The following is a 15106-nucleotide window of genomic DNA, read 5'->3' on the forward strand; positions in this document are numbered from 1 at the left end:
AGGTTTTAGGCAGGAGGGGCCAGGGAGAACGCTAGGTGTTCCAGGCAGAGGAAGCCTGATTCGGTGCCTAGGCTTGGCCTAAGTGAGTGGCCAAGGTGTTCAAGATATGAAAGGGGAAAATATCCTTCCTCACCCCGCCTGGGGCACAACGTAGGTGTGACCTCAGTGTGATCGACAGGCCGCCGAGGCCAGGCCTGGTAGACCTGTGGAGCTGAGGAAGTGGACGAGAGAGGATTTGGTCCACCCCCACCCCCATACTTATGTGAACAGGAGAGACTGAGCTACATAGAAAAATGGGGTGGTGGCGAAGAGGTGATGGGGGACAGGAGCAGACGAGATCCAGACTGGAAGGGAAACTTGTAGGCTGGCGTGACTACACTCAGATGTTGCCTAGTCAGTGGCCACCCAGCTGCCTTTCTTGTCTCCAGGGTACCAGGCTGGGTTGGCAGGGAAGGGGAGACGTGCAGGGCAGGGAGAAGAGAAGCAGCCATTCAAAGTGAAGACGCCAGACAGGTTCACCTTGATCCTCACCAGCCCAGCCTGCATGGGGTTCCCAGCTTGCTCCCTCACCCCACCTTGTGCCTCTGAAAAGAGGGACCCATCAGGAATCTGAGAGAGAAAAGCACACTCCGGCCTTGGGGAAAGTTAAGGGAGGAGTACTCACAGCACCGTGGCACGGGACGGCCCCTGGCCCCTGGCTCAGAGCCGGGCTGGCACCGTTTGTAAACATTAGACTTGGTGATGTCTGGGGATGGAGGAGCAGAGGGATGCCTGGACCATCAGGTCTGGGTAAGAAGACAGGGTGAGGCCCCAAAAGGCTTGGGAAATGTCAACCAGCCATGGGCAAGAGGGCTCTCAGGCTCACCACAGGCCCAGGAGCAGTGGACAAGGCATCCATCTGCCTGCCTCGGGGCACCTGTACGATTTCAGTGCTACCTTTGGAACTTGCCGGAGGAAGCCACTGCTGGCTGGGCTGCCGACAGACTGGAGCAGGCACTGAGCCCCGGGGTAATGAGCACAGCCCCTACCCAGGGCAGGCTTCTCTGTGGAGGATGGCAGCCCTTGGTCCACACTCTTTCTCCAGAGGGAAGTCAGGCTGAGTTGTTCCTTCGGAGACCTACCGACTCTCTTCACCCGTGGCTTCCAGGCATGGAGAAATTGAGAGGTGGAAGAGGGGGGAAGGTTCTTCTGTGACACGAGACCTCCTCCTACCATCCATGGCACTGCCAGGATGCGGGGGCAGGAAGGGAGCTGGGTTTGAACTGTCCAGGGTTGTGGGGCCTGATTTCACCCCAGAACTGTCCCTGGAAAAGGATGTCCAGATGTCATCCCACCAGTAGAGGGGAATGATGCCGGACTCAGGGTGGTCCTGAAGCTCTACGAGATGGGTTCCAGGGTCCAATGGCAAAGGCCAAGAATTCCCTGGGAGGCACTGGTTATGCCAAGAGATCCACAAAAATGGCGTTGGCTGTAGTCTGGCCGAAGATGAAGGCTCCCAGGGTGACCAAGAGGACTCCGTAACTGACCATCGCCCACCAGCTGTAGAGCAGAGGGTGAGAGAGGGCCTGGTCAGTTGATCCACTTGTGAATTTGCCAACCTCTCTCTCTCTATATATATATCAGTTAATTACTCTAATTACTTGTACCACTTCTCCTATGGGAAGAGCACTTCCTACTTCTCAACGACTTTCATACAACAGTTTATGGGGCTGGGTGTATGATCCCTAGACCATGGGTAAAGAGGCCAAGACCTAATGGGATTAATTGACTGGTCACAGCACACCAAGGGCAGGACCAGAATTAGAATCATGTCTCCTGGGACTTCCCTGGTGGTCCAGTGGCTAAGACTCCGAGCTCCCAATGCAGGGGGCCCGGATTCCATCCCTGATCAGGGAACTAGATCCCACATGCCGCAACTAAGAGCTCGCATGCTGCAACTAAAGACCCCCGTGTGCCACAACTAAAGATCCTGCATGCCACAACTAAAAGATCCCACATGCCATAATGGAAGATCCCACGTGCTGCAACTAAGACCTGGGACAGCCAAATAAATAAATATTTAAAAAAAAAAAAGAATGCATATCTCCTGATGGAAAGATGGTCAGGAAAAAGCAGGTCACATGGAGTGATCCATTTCATTAAAAAAATAAATAAAAAAGGAGACATCTGCAAAGATAGGTATCAAAAATAGCTACAGGGTTACAACTGGAATTTTTTCTTTCTTTTTTTTTTTCCTGTTTTTGCCCGCCTGGCTTGTGGGATCTTAATTCCCTGACCAGGGATTGAACCCATGCCCTCAGCAGTGAAAGCAGAGTCCTAACCACTGGACCGCCAAGAAATTTCCTGGTTACATCTGGATATTAAAGGTGATTATTATTTTCTTTAGACTTGTCTGTATTTTTAAAGTTTTCTATAATCAATGAGTATTACTTGCACAATATATTTTTTTAAAAGCATGCAACCTGGTCATAACTTCTCTACCATTCAGGGACATGCATGTATTAAAAGAATGCAGTGTTTTGCAAAATGTGGCCTATACATACAATGGAATATTATTCAGCCTTAAAAAGGCTGCTACAACATAGATGGACCTTGAGGACATTATGCTAAGTGAAAGAAGCCAGGTACAAAAAGATAAATACTGTATAATTCCAGTTACATGAGGTACCTAGAAGAGTCAAATTCACACAGACAAAAAGTAGAATGGTGGCGGCGAGGGGAGAGGGAATGGGGAATTATTGTTTAATGGGTACAGAATTTCAGTTTAGGATGATGAAAAAGTTCTGGAGGTAGATGGTGGGGATGGTTACACAAAAATATGAGTGAACTTAATATCACTGAACTGAACACTTTAAAATGGTAAAAATGGTTAATTTTTTAAACATGTAGTGTTTTGTATCCATTAGACTAACAGATATTGAAAAGGCTGCTATATACAGTCCTGGCAGGGGTGTGGGGAACAGGGCACTTTCATTCACTGCTTCTGGGACTCTGACTGGTGCTGCCTTTTTGGAGGGTAATTTGAACCCGTGTGCCAGAGTAAAAATGAGCGTGCCTTATGATGGAGCAATTTCCTTCTAAGAATCGATGCTACTGAGATCCTCGAACAGCTGTGCCAAGGTGTACATGCAGAAGTGTGTTCACATTCAGGACACATTCAAACAGCAAAATATTCTACGGCCATGGAAAAAGGAAGCAGTAGATCTTCTTGTGTGGACATAGAATGATCTCCAAAATACGTGGTTAAGCGAAAAAAGCAAGTAGCAGAAAAGTGTGTCTGGCATGAAACCATTTTTGAAAAAACCTAACCAGACACAAAACCCCATGTGTTTGTGTATACGCGTGCATAGCTTTGTGTACACAGACACATGTGCACACACAGAAACAGTCTACAAGGGCACAGGCTGTGCTGATCTCATGGAGCTCTCTCAGGAGAAGGGAGCGGTGGGGAGCGGGCTGTGGGGTAAGAGGGACTTCCATTTTTTTCTCTAAAATCCTCAGTAGTTGATGACTACTAAGAACCTGTTGTATAAAAAAATAAAATTAAATTAAAAAATTAAAAACAAATCCTCAGTAGTATTTGAACTGTTACAACTAACATGTTATACATTTTAAAAGAAGTATTCAAAAAAGTTTTTCAAAGTACACAAGTCTCCTGACTCCTATCCATTTAAAGGCCACCCCCCATCCAGTACCTCCCTGAGAGGACCACGGGCCGGGCCCTGCTTTACCTGGCTGGCTTGACTTCCTCCATCTCAGAGAGTTTGGCTTGAATGAGGCACAGCCCTAGAAGAGAAGAGGTGGCCCTGGGAGCTTGGGTGGGCACCCCCCCCACCACCACCCAGCAGTCCAGCCTCCCCCTTTGCCAGGAGGCAGTGATGGTGGGTGGAGAAAGGCCTGTGTTTACTCCTCCACACATTCTGCCTCTGTCTCCACTCTGCACCCAGCTGGACACCTGGCATCTGGTCTCCCAGGAGGAGCCAGCACCTGCCAGGCACCCCTTGGGCTGCATGCAAGCCCCAGAGCTAAAGGGGCAGCACAGGGAGGTGACTCAGTGGTGTCTACATTGCAGGGCCCTTCCCAGTGCACTTCTGAGCAGATGTGTCCCCCTTGCTCCAAGCAAAGTGGCAAGGGATTTCCAGGTGGCCTCCTAGAGAGAAGTAAGCTGGGTACAGGCAGAACTCATGACTGGGCAGATAGGACAGTTGCCCAGGGATCTGGTGGCAGATCGTGTCTGAAACTCAGGTCTCCCAACCCGTGTCACGGTGCCACCACCAGACCCTAATTACCCCGTCATGGGCTGACCCACCCAGATCCCTGATAGTCGGGGAGTAACAGGTACCTGAATGAAGAGTTAAGAGTATAGGCTGTGGACCTAGACAGACTTGGGTTTGAAAAGCTTCTATTAGTCTTTAGCTGAGTTTGTTAACCTCTAGGCAAGCTTGTTACCCTCTCTGATCCTCACACCTCCTCACCAGTGAAATGGAGATGACAACTACATCTTCTTTGCAGGAGATAACGTTTAAACACACCAGAGCCTGAAGTGGGTGATCAATAACCCGGGAGGTGATGCGCTCAGGCCAGGAGGCCCTGGGAGAGAGTGCTGCGGGGATGCCAGGGGTCCACACCTGGGAAGACGAAGATGAAGCAGGCGGCCAGCCCTCCAATGACCGAGATGACCTTGCCGATGTCAGGGATGAAGAGCGCCAGCAGCAGGGTAAGCAGGAACCAGACCAGCGTCTGCAGTACTCGCCGCCGCCGCTCCCGCCCCACGTCCTCCTCCACCGGCATCCCCTGGTAGCGCAGCCACAGGCCTTCGACCACCGCCCTGCCCACACAGAGAGCGGCTCAGAGGCGCCCCTGCTAACAGCTCCCCACCTCCAGCCATGGAGCCAGACCCCCGACTGGGTGGACTGTAGGCAAGCCTCTAACCCCTGGGCCTCAGTTTCCTCTTCTTTGAAATGGGCCTAGCAGCACTCTTCTCAGGGTTGCCATGGGGACCGGACGGGATGGTGAATGGGAACGGCTTAGTGCCTTGCCTGGCCCAGGACTAGCACACCCCATGGGAACATATACTACTAGTCTCCTGAAAAGGAAGGGTCTGGGGTACCCAGAAAGCAGGGTGTTCAGGAAAGGATCTGGACTAGAGGTTCTCAGAGGACTCACAGAATGTTTTGGTGACTCTGGGACAAAGGGGACCCCCAAAGACCCGGCTGGGAGTACTTGCAGGGCCATGCGAGGCACTGACTCTTTCCTCTGGGCTTCCGGTTCTCCTTCTATAAAATGGATTCTACACAAGGCCCATGTTCAAAGGGCTTTCAGAGGCCCTGGTGAAAGGGAGCACCCCGGTGGGGTGGAGAGGGGACTCACCGCCCACAGAAGTGCAGGATAGGGTAGGAGGTTAGCACGCTCAGGATGATGAAGGCACGGGCGACGGCCACAGCCATGTCCTCCGACGGGTAGGACAGGAGCACATCGGGGTCCACAGCAGCTCCGAAGGTCAGGAAGCCACAGATGCCTGAGGGTAGGGACAAGAGGGCTGGGTCCAGGCGACCCTCGGAGGGTTAGGGCCATGGACCGTTCACCGCTGGGTCCAGCAGCAGGTGGGGAGATGACGGAGCAGCTCTGGAGGCTAAGACTGAAGCTCAGAGGGGTGTCGAGGCTGGGATCAGAAGCCTCCCTCCCTGACTTCTCACATCTCCCGCCCCCACACCGTCACCTTTCTGATCTTGAACTCACCCAGCAGTTCCTGTCTCAGAGCTTCCGCATTAACGTTGTCTGCCCATCTCCTCATCATTCAGGTCTCAGCTCCGTTGTCCCCTCCTCAGAATGCTTCCCCACCCAGCCCGTCCACAATAACCCCTGCCCCCAGGCACTCCCTCACACCACCCTGTTCTGTGTTCTTCAGAGCACTCCTCTCTCTTGGAACTTTTTTTTTTTTTTTACTCGTTTATTGTCTGTCGCCCCAGGAGAACGGGACTCTGCCTATTTGCCACCCTTGTTCCTGCTGTGTCTTCAGAAACTAGAACAGTGCTGGTCCTGAGAACCATCTGTGGAAGGAATCACAGGGCCATTCTTTGTGGTCTCCCAGCACTGCTCCCTCACCCAAACCATTTTCTACACAACACCCAGAGCCGGGTGTCCCCAAGCCACGCCCCTGCTGAAGCGCTTCCTCTCTGCCTCCCAACAGTCCTCAGGGATCTGGCTGTGTTCCCTGTCTGGCCGTGCTGCCCGCCACCCACCCTCAACTCGCTCCACTCCAGCTATGCAGACCTTCTTCTGTCCCGGCCTCAGGGACTTGGCGTTTTCTGGTTCGTCTGTCTGGAATGCTTTTCCCCCAGGTCTTCAGATTCTAGCTCCTTCTCATGATTTGGCCTTCCCCAATTGCCACCTCCTCAGAGAGGAGCCACCTGTGACCTACCCACCAAAGCCAACCCCACTCAGTCCCACTCACAGCTTCCCGTTTCCCTATTACTATGGCACTCACCACTGTCTGGATTTCCTTACTGACTCCTGACTGACTTGCTCCTATAAGACTCTCTCTCCGACTAGATTGTCAATTCCATGAGGGCAGGACGGGGTCTATCTATCTCCATGCCATCCCCCATGCTGAGAAAGTGCCTGGGACTTACTAGGCACCCACTGAGAGCTGCCGAATGAACGCATGCATACAGCTTTCTCATCTGGGCAGGAGGAGGCCCAGGGTGGCCCAAGTTCAAGCCAGTGCCTACAGAAGTGTCTGACGTGTTGGGAGTGCAGGGCTGTCCCCAGGAAATCCTGGGCCAGACAACTTGGGGACAAAGAGGGAAAGTGGGAGCCCTCTAAGCCCTGCCCTCGGAGGGGAGCACTCACCTGTGCCCATGTAGACAGCGAGGGCTATGACCATGGCGGCCGTCACCACCCCACCCCAGGTCTTCACCTCAGGCCGCCGCATGCTGTTGAAGACGGGAACACTGCTCACGTGGCACTGTCAGGGTGAAGGGCAGGGTCATGGTGGGCAAGTGACCTCACCCCCAAGGATAAGGGGCAAGTCCTGGGGCCCCCACTCCGTCCTTCCTTCCAGGACTCCCCCATCCTGCCTGTAACGTGGATTCCATCCCAGGATGGGGAGTGAGCTAAGGGGACAAAAGGGACCTTGCAACTAGCACCTGAAATCCGAAGCAGATGGTGGGCATGGCATTGAACACGGCTATCCAGGAAGCTGGCCTGCGGACAAACACACAAGATGCTGCTGCCCGGGAGCCCCTCAGAGTCACCAACCGCCGCCATGCTCTTACTCTTCATTCAGCCCCCCACGGCCTCCACCAGCCAGCATGCACACATTCAACCCACAGAAGTCTGGGGACTGGGAGAGGACACATCTCCATTTACAGGTCAGTAAACTGAGGCTCTGGAAGGCCCTCCTGGGACCAAAATTCAGAACTTTTGGCTCTTGCACTTGGGCTTTTGCTTCTCTGATTTGTTCAAGAAAAAGGAAACTTTTTTTTTTTTTTAAATTAAGAAAATGGATTCATTCTCACGTGGAAGATACAGATATTACAGATAAGCACATGTTGAAACATGTGCAATTCCACCTTGGCAGCTTCCATAACCTGAGGCCTAGTCTCACATTGGCTCATCTGTTGGACATTAGTGGCAAAGTCTCCCTCATCTCCGGCTGTCACTCTTCTCTCCAGCAAAAAGAGATCAGGACCTCTTGCCTCCTTCCTAAAATGACCAATGAGTCAAGCCCCAATGAGCTAATGAGCCTTGGGAAGAGCACCTGTGTGGCTTTTTGATGCCTGACCCAGCACCTCCTGGGGCCCGAGTGGCAGCTTCTACCCCATGTGTCTCCCGGGGGCCCTCACCCACCTGTTCAGGATGTCCGCTGGGGTCATCTCTTTATCAGGCCAGATGTATTTGATGATAACGATGGCAGTGACATACCAGGTGCCCACGACGCTCAGGAAGCTGCCAGGAAGGATAGATTAAGCTTCTTCCCCCCTATCCCCAGCTGCCTTTTCTCTCATTCCACCCCCAGGGACATCCACCCTTAACTTTAGTGACCACAAGTGTCTAATGAACCAACTGGGAGACTATCCCAAACAAAGACTCAAGAAATGCATGAGACATAAGTTTCAGAGAAACAAGCCACATTTAGGAAGCCAGGAGGGGACCAGACTGACACTTGTGGCCACTGGGAAATGAGGTGGTTCAGCTCCATGGCTCAGAGACCACAGCAGGGGGCTGGGCTTCAAAGCACATCTGCTACTTCAATCAGAGCAGCCCAGACTTGGCGAGAGGTGCAAGCAGGGCCTTTGAGAAGTAGGAGATGCTGGAGGGTTGAAGGCACAAATACTGGGAAGTCAACATTAAAGGAAACCTTGGAGACACTGAGTGTGACCCCTTCGATAAAGGATCACAGGAAACAGCTTAGAATCCCACAGCTTTTCAGACTCTGAGCCAGGAAGCTAGTCCCTTCCCTTCATACCAAGCTGCATGGAAAATGCTGCCAGGCTGACAATCCCAAATGATCAAGAGTCCCATCCTCCGTGGGAAAGACAAGGCCCAGGCTAGGAGACAGCCTTCACACATGATTATCATGCATCCCTTCTTCGACAAGGACATTTGGAACTGAATCTCTCACTGATACAAAGAGCCACTGTCTCCCTTGCTGCTGACACAAAAGGAAGGTCTTATGCCGGAACCCCTGCAAGCCCCGGTCTACCCTGCCTTGCCCACTCTTGCTGCCCCAGGAGATGAGGTGGCATGGAGCAGAGGGGTTCCCCTGCAGCCCTTGGGTCTCCAGCTGCCTGTGATCAGAGCTGCTGTCCAGCGCAGGCTGGGGTGGGGCCTCCGAACCTGGCATATTTCTGGAAGCCGATCTCCCTGGGGATGGAAAGGGGCAGGATGAAGAGGAAGGCAGTGAGGCTGATGGTGAACTTGCGGTCTGTGTACCAGGGGCTGCCGCCGGCCCCCTCAGGCTCCTTTGCCATCACAGCTATAACTGCACAGGGAGGAAGGAGGGAACGTGATGCCAGGCTACTGCAGGGTGTGGTCCTCCACCTCTGCTGGGACCTCCATCTGTCTAATGGGCCCAGCAGCCAGGAGGGAGGACTCCCAGATGAATGCCGGGCCCAGGCCAGGCCTTGGGCAGGTGTTCCATGCTCTTTCCCACCCACCGCATGACCCCCAGGGCTGGTGGTGGGTACTGAGGGGGGACCTCACTCTTGTCCTGCTGGTCCCCGATGATGATGAGGAAGGCGATGCAGGTCCCGAAGGTGTAGGTGGCAATGGCCACCTCACACAGCACGCCTGTCAGCTTGCCACACACAGCCCACACCACCTCCTGGTAGGTCCTCTCATTGCTGGCCTGGGAGCAGTAGGCCAGGATGACGAGGCCACTGATGATGAAAACCAGCATGGCCTGCGGGTAGGGGCATAGCAAGAGGGTGTGGGAAAGGCCTGGCAGCAAAGAGCAGCCTGGTCTTGCTCAGCATTTACTGGCCCGGTGCCCAATGCCCATCTGGCGAATTAGCCTTATCTTGCAGGGCAATTTTAATGGATTACTGGAGTTGAGATTTTCTTTAAAAACAAGAAGTTTTGAGGAAAATTTCAAACACACACAAAGGTAGACAGAATGGTATAATGGACCCCTATGTACCCATCACTCAAATTCAAAAATCATCAATCTACAGCCAATCTTGTTTCATCTATTCCCTCTCCCACTCTGGATTATTTTGAAGAAAATACGAGCTATCATATCATTTCATCAGTAAATATTTCAGCACGGCTCTAAGGTATGGGCCTGCTTTTTAAACGCAACCATGAAATTATTAAATATGCAGTCGACGTCCAAACTTCCCTGATAGCTGGGAAGGCTTTTGAAGCCTCATCTGGGCTCAAAGGAAAGAATGCTGGAATAGATTAGTAATGTCTGCCATGTGTGATGGAGAAAGAGTGGTAGCATGTGTCTCCAACTGACCACTCCTGATCCAGAGCCTCCCTTTTGAGGTGAAGAGCCCAGACCCACCACTAGAACTGCACCTTTGCCCGCCAGGCTTGCTCACTCACCATCTGCAGCGTGATGCCAGCTGCCACTCCCCCGGCAGTGCTGAAGGCTGCTGGGAAGTTGAGCAGCCCTGCGCCCAGGCAGGCATTGACAACGATGAAGATGGCTCCAAGTGTGGAAGTGGTGCCTCTGCCCAGACCCCCAGGAGGGGCCTCCCCCTCACTCTTGGGGGCTATGTCCACAGAGGGACTCTGCAGCAGACGGGCACGCTCCCCGGAGTCTGTGCTTAAGCCCCACTCGCCAAGGTCACTGTTGATGCTGACCTGGGCCATGGCCCTGGGAGTCCTGTTCCTGCAGGGTCTGTGGGTTCTGTCTCACGACCACATGCCCTGGGGAGCTGAGAGAACACCTTCAGCTGGAGGGTGCCACCAGCCTGTTTGGGGCTGTTATCCTAGGAGGCCTGTGGGCTCTGGCTCTCCTCAACCTAGATGGGAAAGGCAGATACTACTGTTATCCCAAGAGACACAGAAAGGTGAAACAACTTTCCCAAGATCAGATGGCTGAGATCCAAACCCGGGTGTGCCGCTGTGCAGAACACTGCATTGGGTGCCACAGTGCGATGGCAGAGACAGAAATGTGTCAGATGTAATTCCTGCCTGCTTCAGGCCTACAGACCTATCAGGTAAATAAGACATAAACACAGAAGAGAGGGGTACTGATATGTCAGCACTAGAGGCCATGCATCAGGCAGGAGAGTCATGGACATATCTTATCTCATTCATTCCTTATGACAGTGATCATAAGGTTCAGAGAGATCAGATCACTCATCCAGGGTCACAAAGTAGCAAGTTGCAAAGCAGGATTTAGATCCAGATCTGTCTGGCTTCCTCATTTGTTTCTACACCACAGGGTCGCAAGAACAATCCTCACCCAGGACTGTGGGTATTTCAATGTCTTACAGCCCAGCATACCTCCCTCCAGAGTCTAAATTCTGTGGAGCTTTCAAAGCCCTTCAAAATTGAGGCCAATTCTTACTTATCTCCCCACATGCCTGACCTAACCACTGCCCATCACAGGGACATCCCCTCCAATGCCCCCAGCACACTGGGGGGTTGAGAATGGCTAGCAAGGCCTCTTGGGTAGTCAGATGCTTGCCATTGCTCCTCCTGTGATGGCTGAACAAAGTTGGGAGCCTTAAACTCATTAGAGAGAAATGGGGGAGTTTGGGTGCTCTCAGACATCTGTCACCAAGCCTGAAACCAAGGGACACAGCTCCAGGGGAAATGTCTCCCTGCTGGCTCCAAGTCCAGAAAGATCAGTCAGCTGCCACAGGGCTTCCTCTTGTGCAACCTGCCACCCACCCAGCCAGCAACTCGGCAAAAAATCAAAGCGGTGAGCAGTGGAGGCAGTTTTGGTCTCCCAAGTTTCCAGCGTAGCTCCAGAGACAGCCCTGCAAAGTTAGCGCTGCTTGAGCGGTGAGACCTTGTCCTCCACCCTGCTCACATCCCAGACACAGAGGTCTCTGCACTGGTCTGAAATCTCTCAGCCCCGCTCCCCTCAAACTACTCTGCTCCATGGTCCCCAGCTTACCTGCTCTTTCCACCTCTCCGGCTTTGGTGGAGGGACAGCTGCTCCTTACAGCTCCTTCTCCCCAAAGATCTGGGATCTGATTCTCCTCACTTCCCTCTCTGCCCTCAGTTTCTTCTTTCTCAAACTCTACGTAAAATTTGTCAGCAGAGAAAGAGTCAGCTGTTTCTGTGCGGGCCAGCAGAGTGAAGGGAACTGAGGCGCTCTAACTCACGGAGTGGAGCAGCAGCTCACTTAGGGAAACAGGCCCACGGACAGAAAGAGGCTAGACTAATGTCACAGCGGCTCGTCGGCAGAGCCAGAACTAGAACCCTGATGCCCACACGCTCAGGCCAGAGCTGTAACTACTGCAGTAGGCCCCTCAGATCCCAACGGAGCAGGTTCCCAGGCCAGCCTGGGGCTGGATCCCAGAAATACAAGGGGTGACCTGCATTGGAAGGTGGGCCAGGGCGCACCCAGGGCGGGGGGTGGGGGCGATCCTCAGGCCTGAAGCGAGGAGAGTGGGCTGCTGTGAGGTAAACTGGGGACGGGCTCCGGCGCTCGATCCGGGCCTAGGACTGATTAGGTGGAGACTAGGTGGGGACAGGCCGGGCTAAGGCGCGGCAAGGGCCGGCCGACCGAAGGCGGGTGTGGGGCGGAGGACGCCGGGCTACAGAGTCCTGCAGGGAGTGGGTAGGACTCTGCCGCGGTGGCGGCCCTGGGGACCCAGGGACCTAACGTTTCCACCTCCACTAACCTGTACCTCCTTTCACTTACCTGCGGTGCTTTGAGCCCGGGCCGGCTGCGGAGACACGTGAGCAGCGGTCACATGACCGCTGGGGCGGACCGCGGGGCACACTGGGAGCTGTAGTTTTCGGCAAGGCGTTAGTCTTGGACACCAGCTCTCTAATCCTCAACCCAACCGCATTGCCCCAAACCAGCCTCGGCCCCCAGCCCGCCCGTGTTTATCCTGTTACTTTAGTCCTGGCCTCTTGGCCAAGCCGCACCTCCTGCCTCCTAGCAAGAGCATTAGGAGGTTTGGTGTCTTTGCCAGTACGGATGCTGTGGGCCAGAGCTATTTGGCCTTATTATCCTCCTTTGTCTCCCTTCTTACGTTCACACCCACAGCCAGTGACCCTGGACTTTTTCACTAGGGACAGCGAGGGGTCATTTGTACCTCCTTGAGCTGTGGCTGGCCTGAGGGTTGTTCATGGCTATAACCCTAGGGCCTAGATTCTACAACTGGGGATCTGAGGCATTGGTGTCACTCACATAAATATTTGTTGAATGAAGGAATGGGTGTCCAGAGCCCTGGCTTCTGTTTGTGGCTGTGTGCCACTTGCAGGCTGTCACATAATCTTTGGCATTCCAATGTCTTCATCTATGTTATATCCTCTCCATGCATCAAAGGTCCTTGCTGGTGAGGTCCTGTGTACTGTTTACCCAGTTTCCCTCAATGGTGACATTTTGCAGAACTATCGTACAATATCACAACCAGGATAGTGACATTGACACAATCCACAGATCATGTTCAGATTTCCTGTTATATTTATAGTCATTTTTTAGTTTGTATTTAGTTCTGTACAACTTAATCATGTGTAGGGTTTACACCACATTCAAGATTCTGAACATTTCCATCACCACAAGGATCCCTCCTGTTACCCTTTTATAACCACACTCACCTCCCTCCAGCAAGGCCCCCCTTCTGTAACTCCTCGCAATCACTAATCTGTTCTCCATTTCTAAAAGTTTGTCATTTCAAAGCATGTTATATAAAAGGAATCATACAGTCTGCAACTTTCTAGGATTGGCTATTTTTACTCAGCAGAAGCATAATTTCCCAGAGACTCATGCCGTGTGTGTATGTTTTATTTATTACTGAGTAACAATATTCCATGGTATCTGCAGTTTGTGCAACTAATCACTTTTGAAGGACATCTGAGCTGTTGCAGGTTTTTTAAAACATAAATAACAGCTTTATTGAGATTTATGAATTTTACCAAAAAATTTATACTTTCAGTGCCCAATACAGTGGTTTTTAGTATATTCAGAGTTTTGCAATCATTGCCACTATCTAATATCAGAACAATGTTATCACTCCCCCCAAAACCGTGTAACCATTAGCAGGCACTCTCCATTCATCCCTCCCCCAGGCCCCTGGCGACCACTCATCTACTTTGTGCTCTGGATGAGCTGTTTTCAAGGTTCACCCATGTTGAAGCATATATTAGTACTTTATTCCTTTTTATTGCCGAGTAATATTACAAGTATGTACGTGTATGGCTATATCATATCTTGTTTATTCATTCATCAGTTGTTTGGACATTTGTAGTTTCCATTTTTTGGCTATTATGAATAATGCCACAATGAATGTTCAGGTACACTTTTTGTGCACACGTTTTCATTTATTTTAGGTATATATGTAGAAGTAGAATTGCTCGGTCAAATGTTAACTCTATGTTTAACCTTTTGAGAAATTGCCAGACTTTTATTTTTTTAAATAAATATATTTATTTTTGGCTGCGTTGGGTCTTATTGCTATGTGCGGGCTTTCTCCAGTTGCGGTGAACGGGGGCTAGTCTTCGTTGCGGTGCATGGACTTCTCATTGCGGTGGCTTCTCTTGCTGCGAAGCACAGGCTCTAGGTGCGGGCTTCAGTAGTTGTGGCGCATGGGCTTAGTTGCTCCGTGGCATGTGGGATCTTCGCGGACCAGGGCTGGAACCCGTGTCTCCGATTCTTAACCACTGCGCCACCAGGGAAGCCCTGCCAGACTGTTTTCTAAAGCAACTGCACCATTTTACATTCTGACAAACTGTGTAAGAGTTCTAGTTTCCCCATATCCCTGATAACCCTTGTTATTGTCTGATTATAGCCATCCTAGTGGGTATGAAGTGATTCTCATTGTCGTTTTGAGTTGCATTTCCCTGATGACTCATGTTAGCATCTTTTCATGTGCTTATTGGCCATTAGTATGTTTTCTATGAAGAAGTGTCTATTCAGACCCCCTTTTTATTATCAAGTTGTAAGAGTTCTTTATATATTCTGGATACAAATCCCTTATCAGTTATGTGATTTGCAATACTATTCTCAACATTTTTATAAGATTATCATTTAAAAAAAAAGAAAAAGTTGGTCTTTCAGTTATTAGATATAAATAAACCAATAATTTCTATTAAAATTGTTTTCCAATCAACTATACTCCAATAAAATTAATTTTAAAAATTTCCACAGGGCTTCCCTGGTGGCACAGTGGTTGAGAGTCCGCCTGCCAATGCAGGGGACGCGGGTTCGTGCCCCAGTCTGGGAGGATCCCGCGTGCCGCGGAGCGGCTGGGCCCATGAGCCATGGCTGCTGAGCCTGCGCATCTGGAGCCTGTGCTCCGCAACGGGAGAGGCCACAGTGGTGAGAGGCCCGCGTACTGCAAAAAAAAAAAAAAAAAAAAAAAAAAAAAAAAAAAAATCCACAGCCTACAAGTAAGGAAAAAAGTTTCAAACAAAATTCTCAAGTTGGTTGAGTGAGCTGGACTTCGGCTGTTTAGATGTAAGCCTA

At 51.4% G+C, this 15106-nt stretch overlaps 1 protein-coding gene and 1 long non-coding RNA gene across 4 annotated transcripts in view; one reads left to right on the forward strand and one right to left on the reverse strand.

The window, feature by feature from the left end:
- Positions 1-15106, forward strand: part of LOC115847861 (uncharacterized) — a 54920-nt gene that overhangs the window by 33039 nt on the left and 6775 nt on the right. The window contains exon 3 of the long non-coding RNA XR_004037503.2: positions 4513-4717. This is a non-coding gene — a long non-coding RNA (uncharacterized lncRNA). The remainder of the gene's footprint in view (positions 1-4512; positions 4718-15106) is intronic.
- On the reverse strand, positions 1302-12398 carry SLC38A7 (solute carrier family 38 member 7). Of its 3 annotated transcripts, XR_011377013.1 has the most exons (13): positions 12335-12398; positions 11582-11707; positions 10054-10475; positions 9208-9406; positions 8842-8986; positions 7852-7950; positions 7149-7206; positions 6853-6967; positions 5371-5518; positions 4629-4828; positions 3732-3786; positions 3056-3522; positions 1406-1539 (listed from the first exon to the last, which is right to left on the reverse strand). XR_011377013.1 is itself a non-coding variant. In XM_060289867.2 (12 exons), the coding sequence occupies exons 3-12, from the start codon at positions 10321-10323 to the stop codon at positions 1437-1439; spliced, it is 1392 nt and encodes a 463-aa protein (XP_060145850.1). In that variant the 5' UTR covers positions 10324-10475; positions 11582-11707; positions 12335-12398; the 3' UTR covers positions 1302-1436. The 3 variants fall into 3 exon arrangements, 2 of the variants coding, with proteins under 2 accessions (XP_060145850.1, XP_030703914.1); XM_060289867.2 differs by lacking the exon at positions 3056-3522 and having other exon boundaries at positions 1302-1539; XM_030848054.3 differs by lacking the exons at positions 3056-3522; positions 12335-12398 and having other exon boundaries at positions 1302-1539; positions 11582-12322.

The sequence above is a fragment of the Globicephala melas genome, chromosome 19 (genome assembly GCF_963455315.2).
Source record: "Globicephala melas chromosome 19, mGloMel1.2, whole genome shotgun sequence".
In the NCBI taxonomy this organism is placed as follows: domain Eukaryota; kingdom Metazoa; phylum Chordata; class Mammalia; order Artiodactyla; family Delphinidae; genus Globicephala; species Globicephala melas.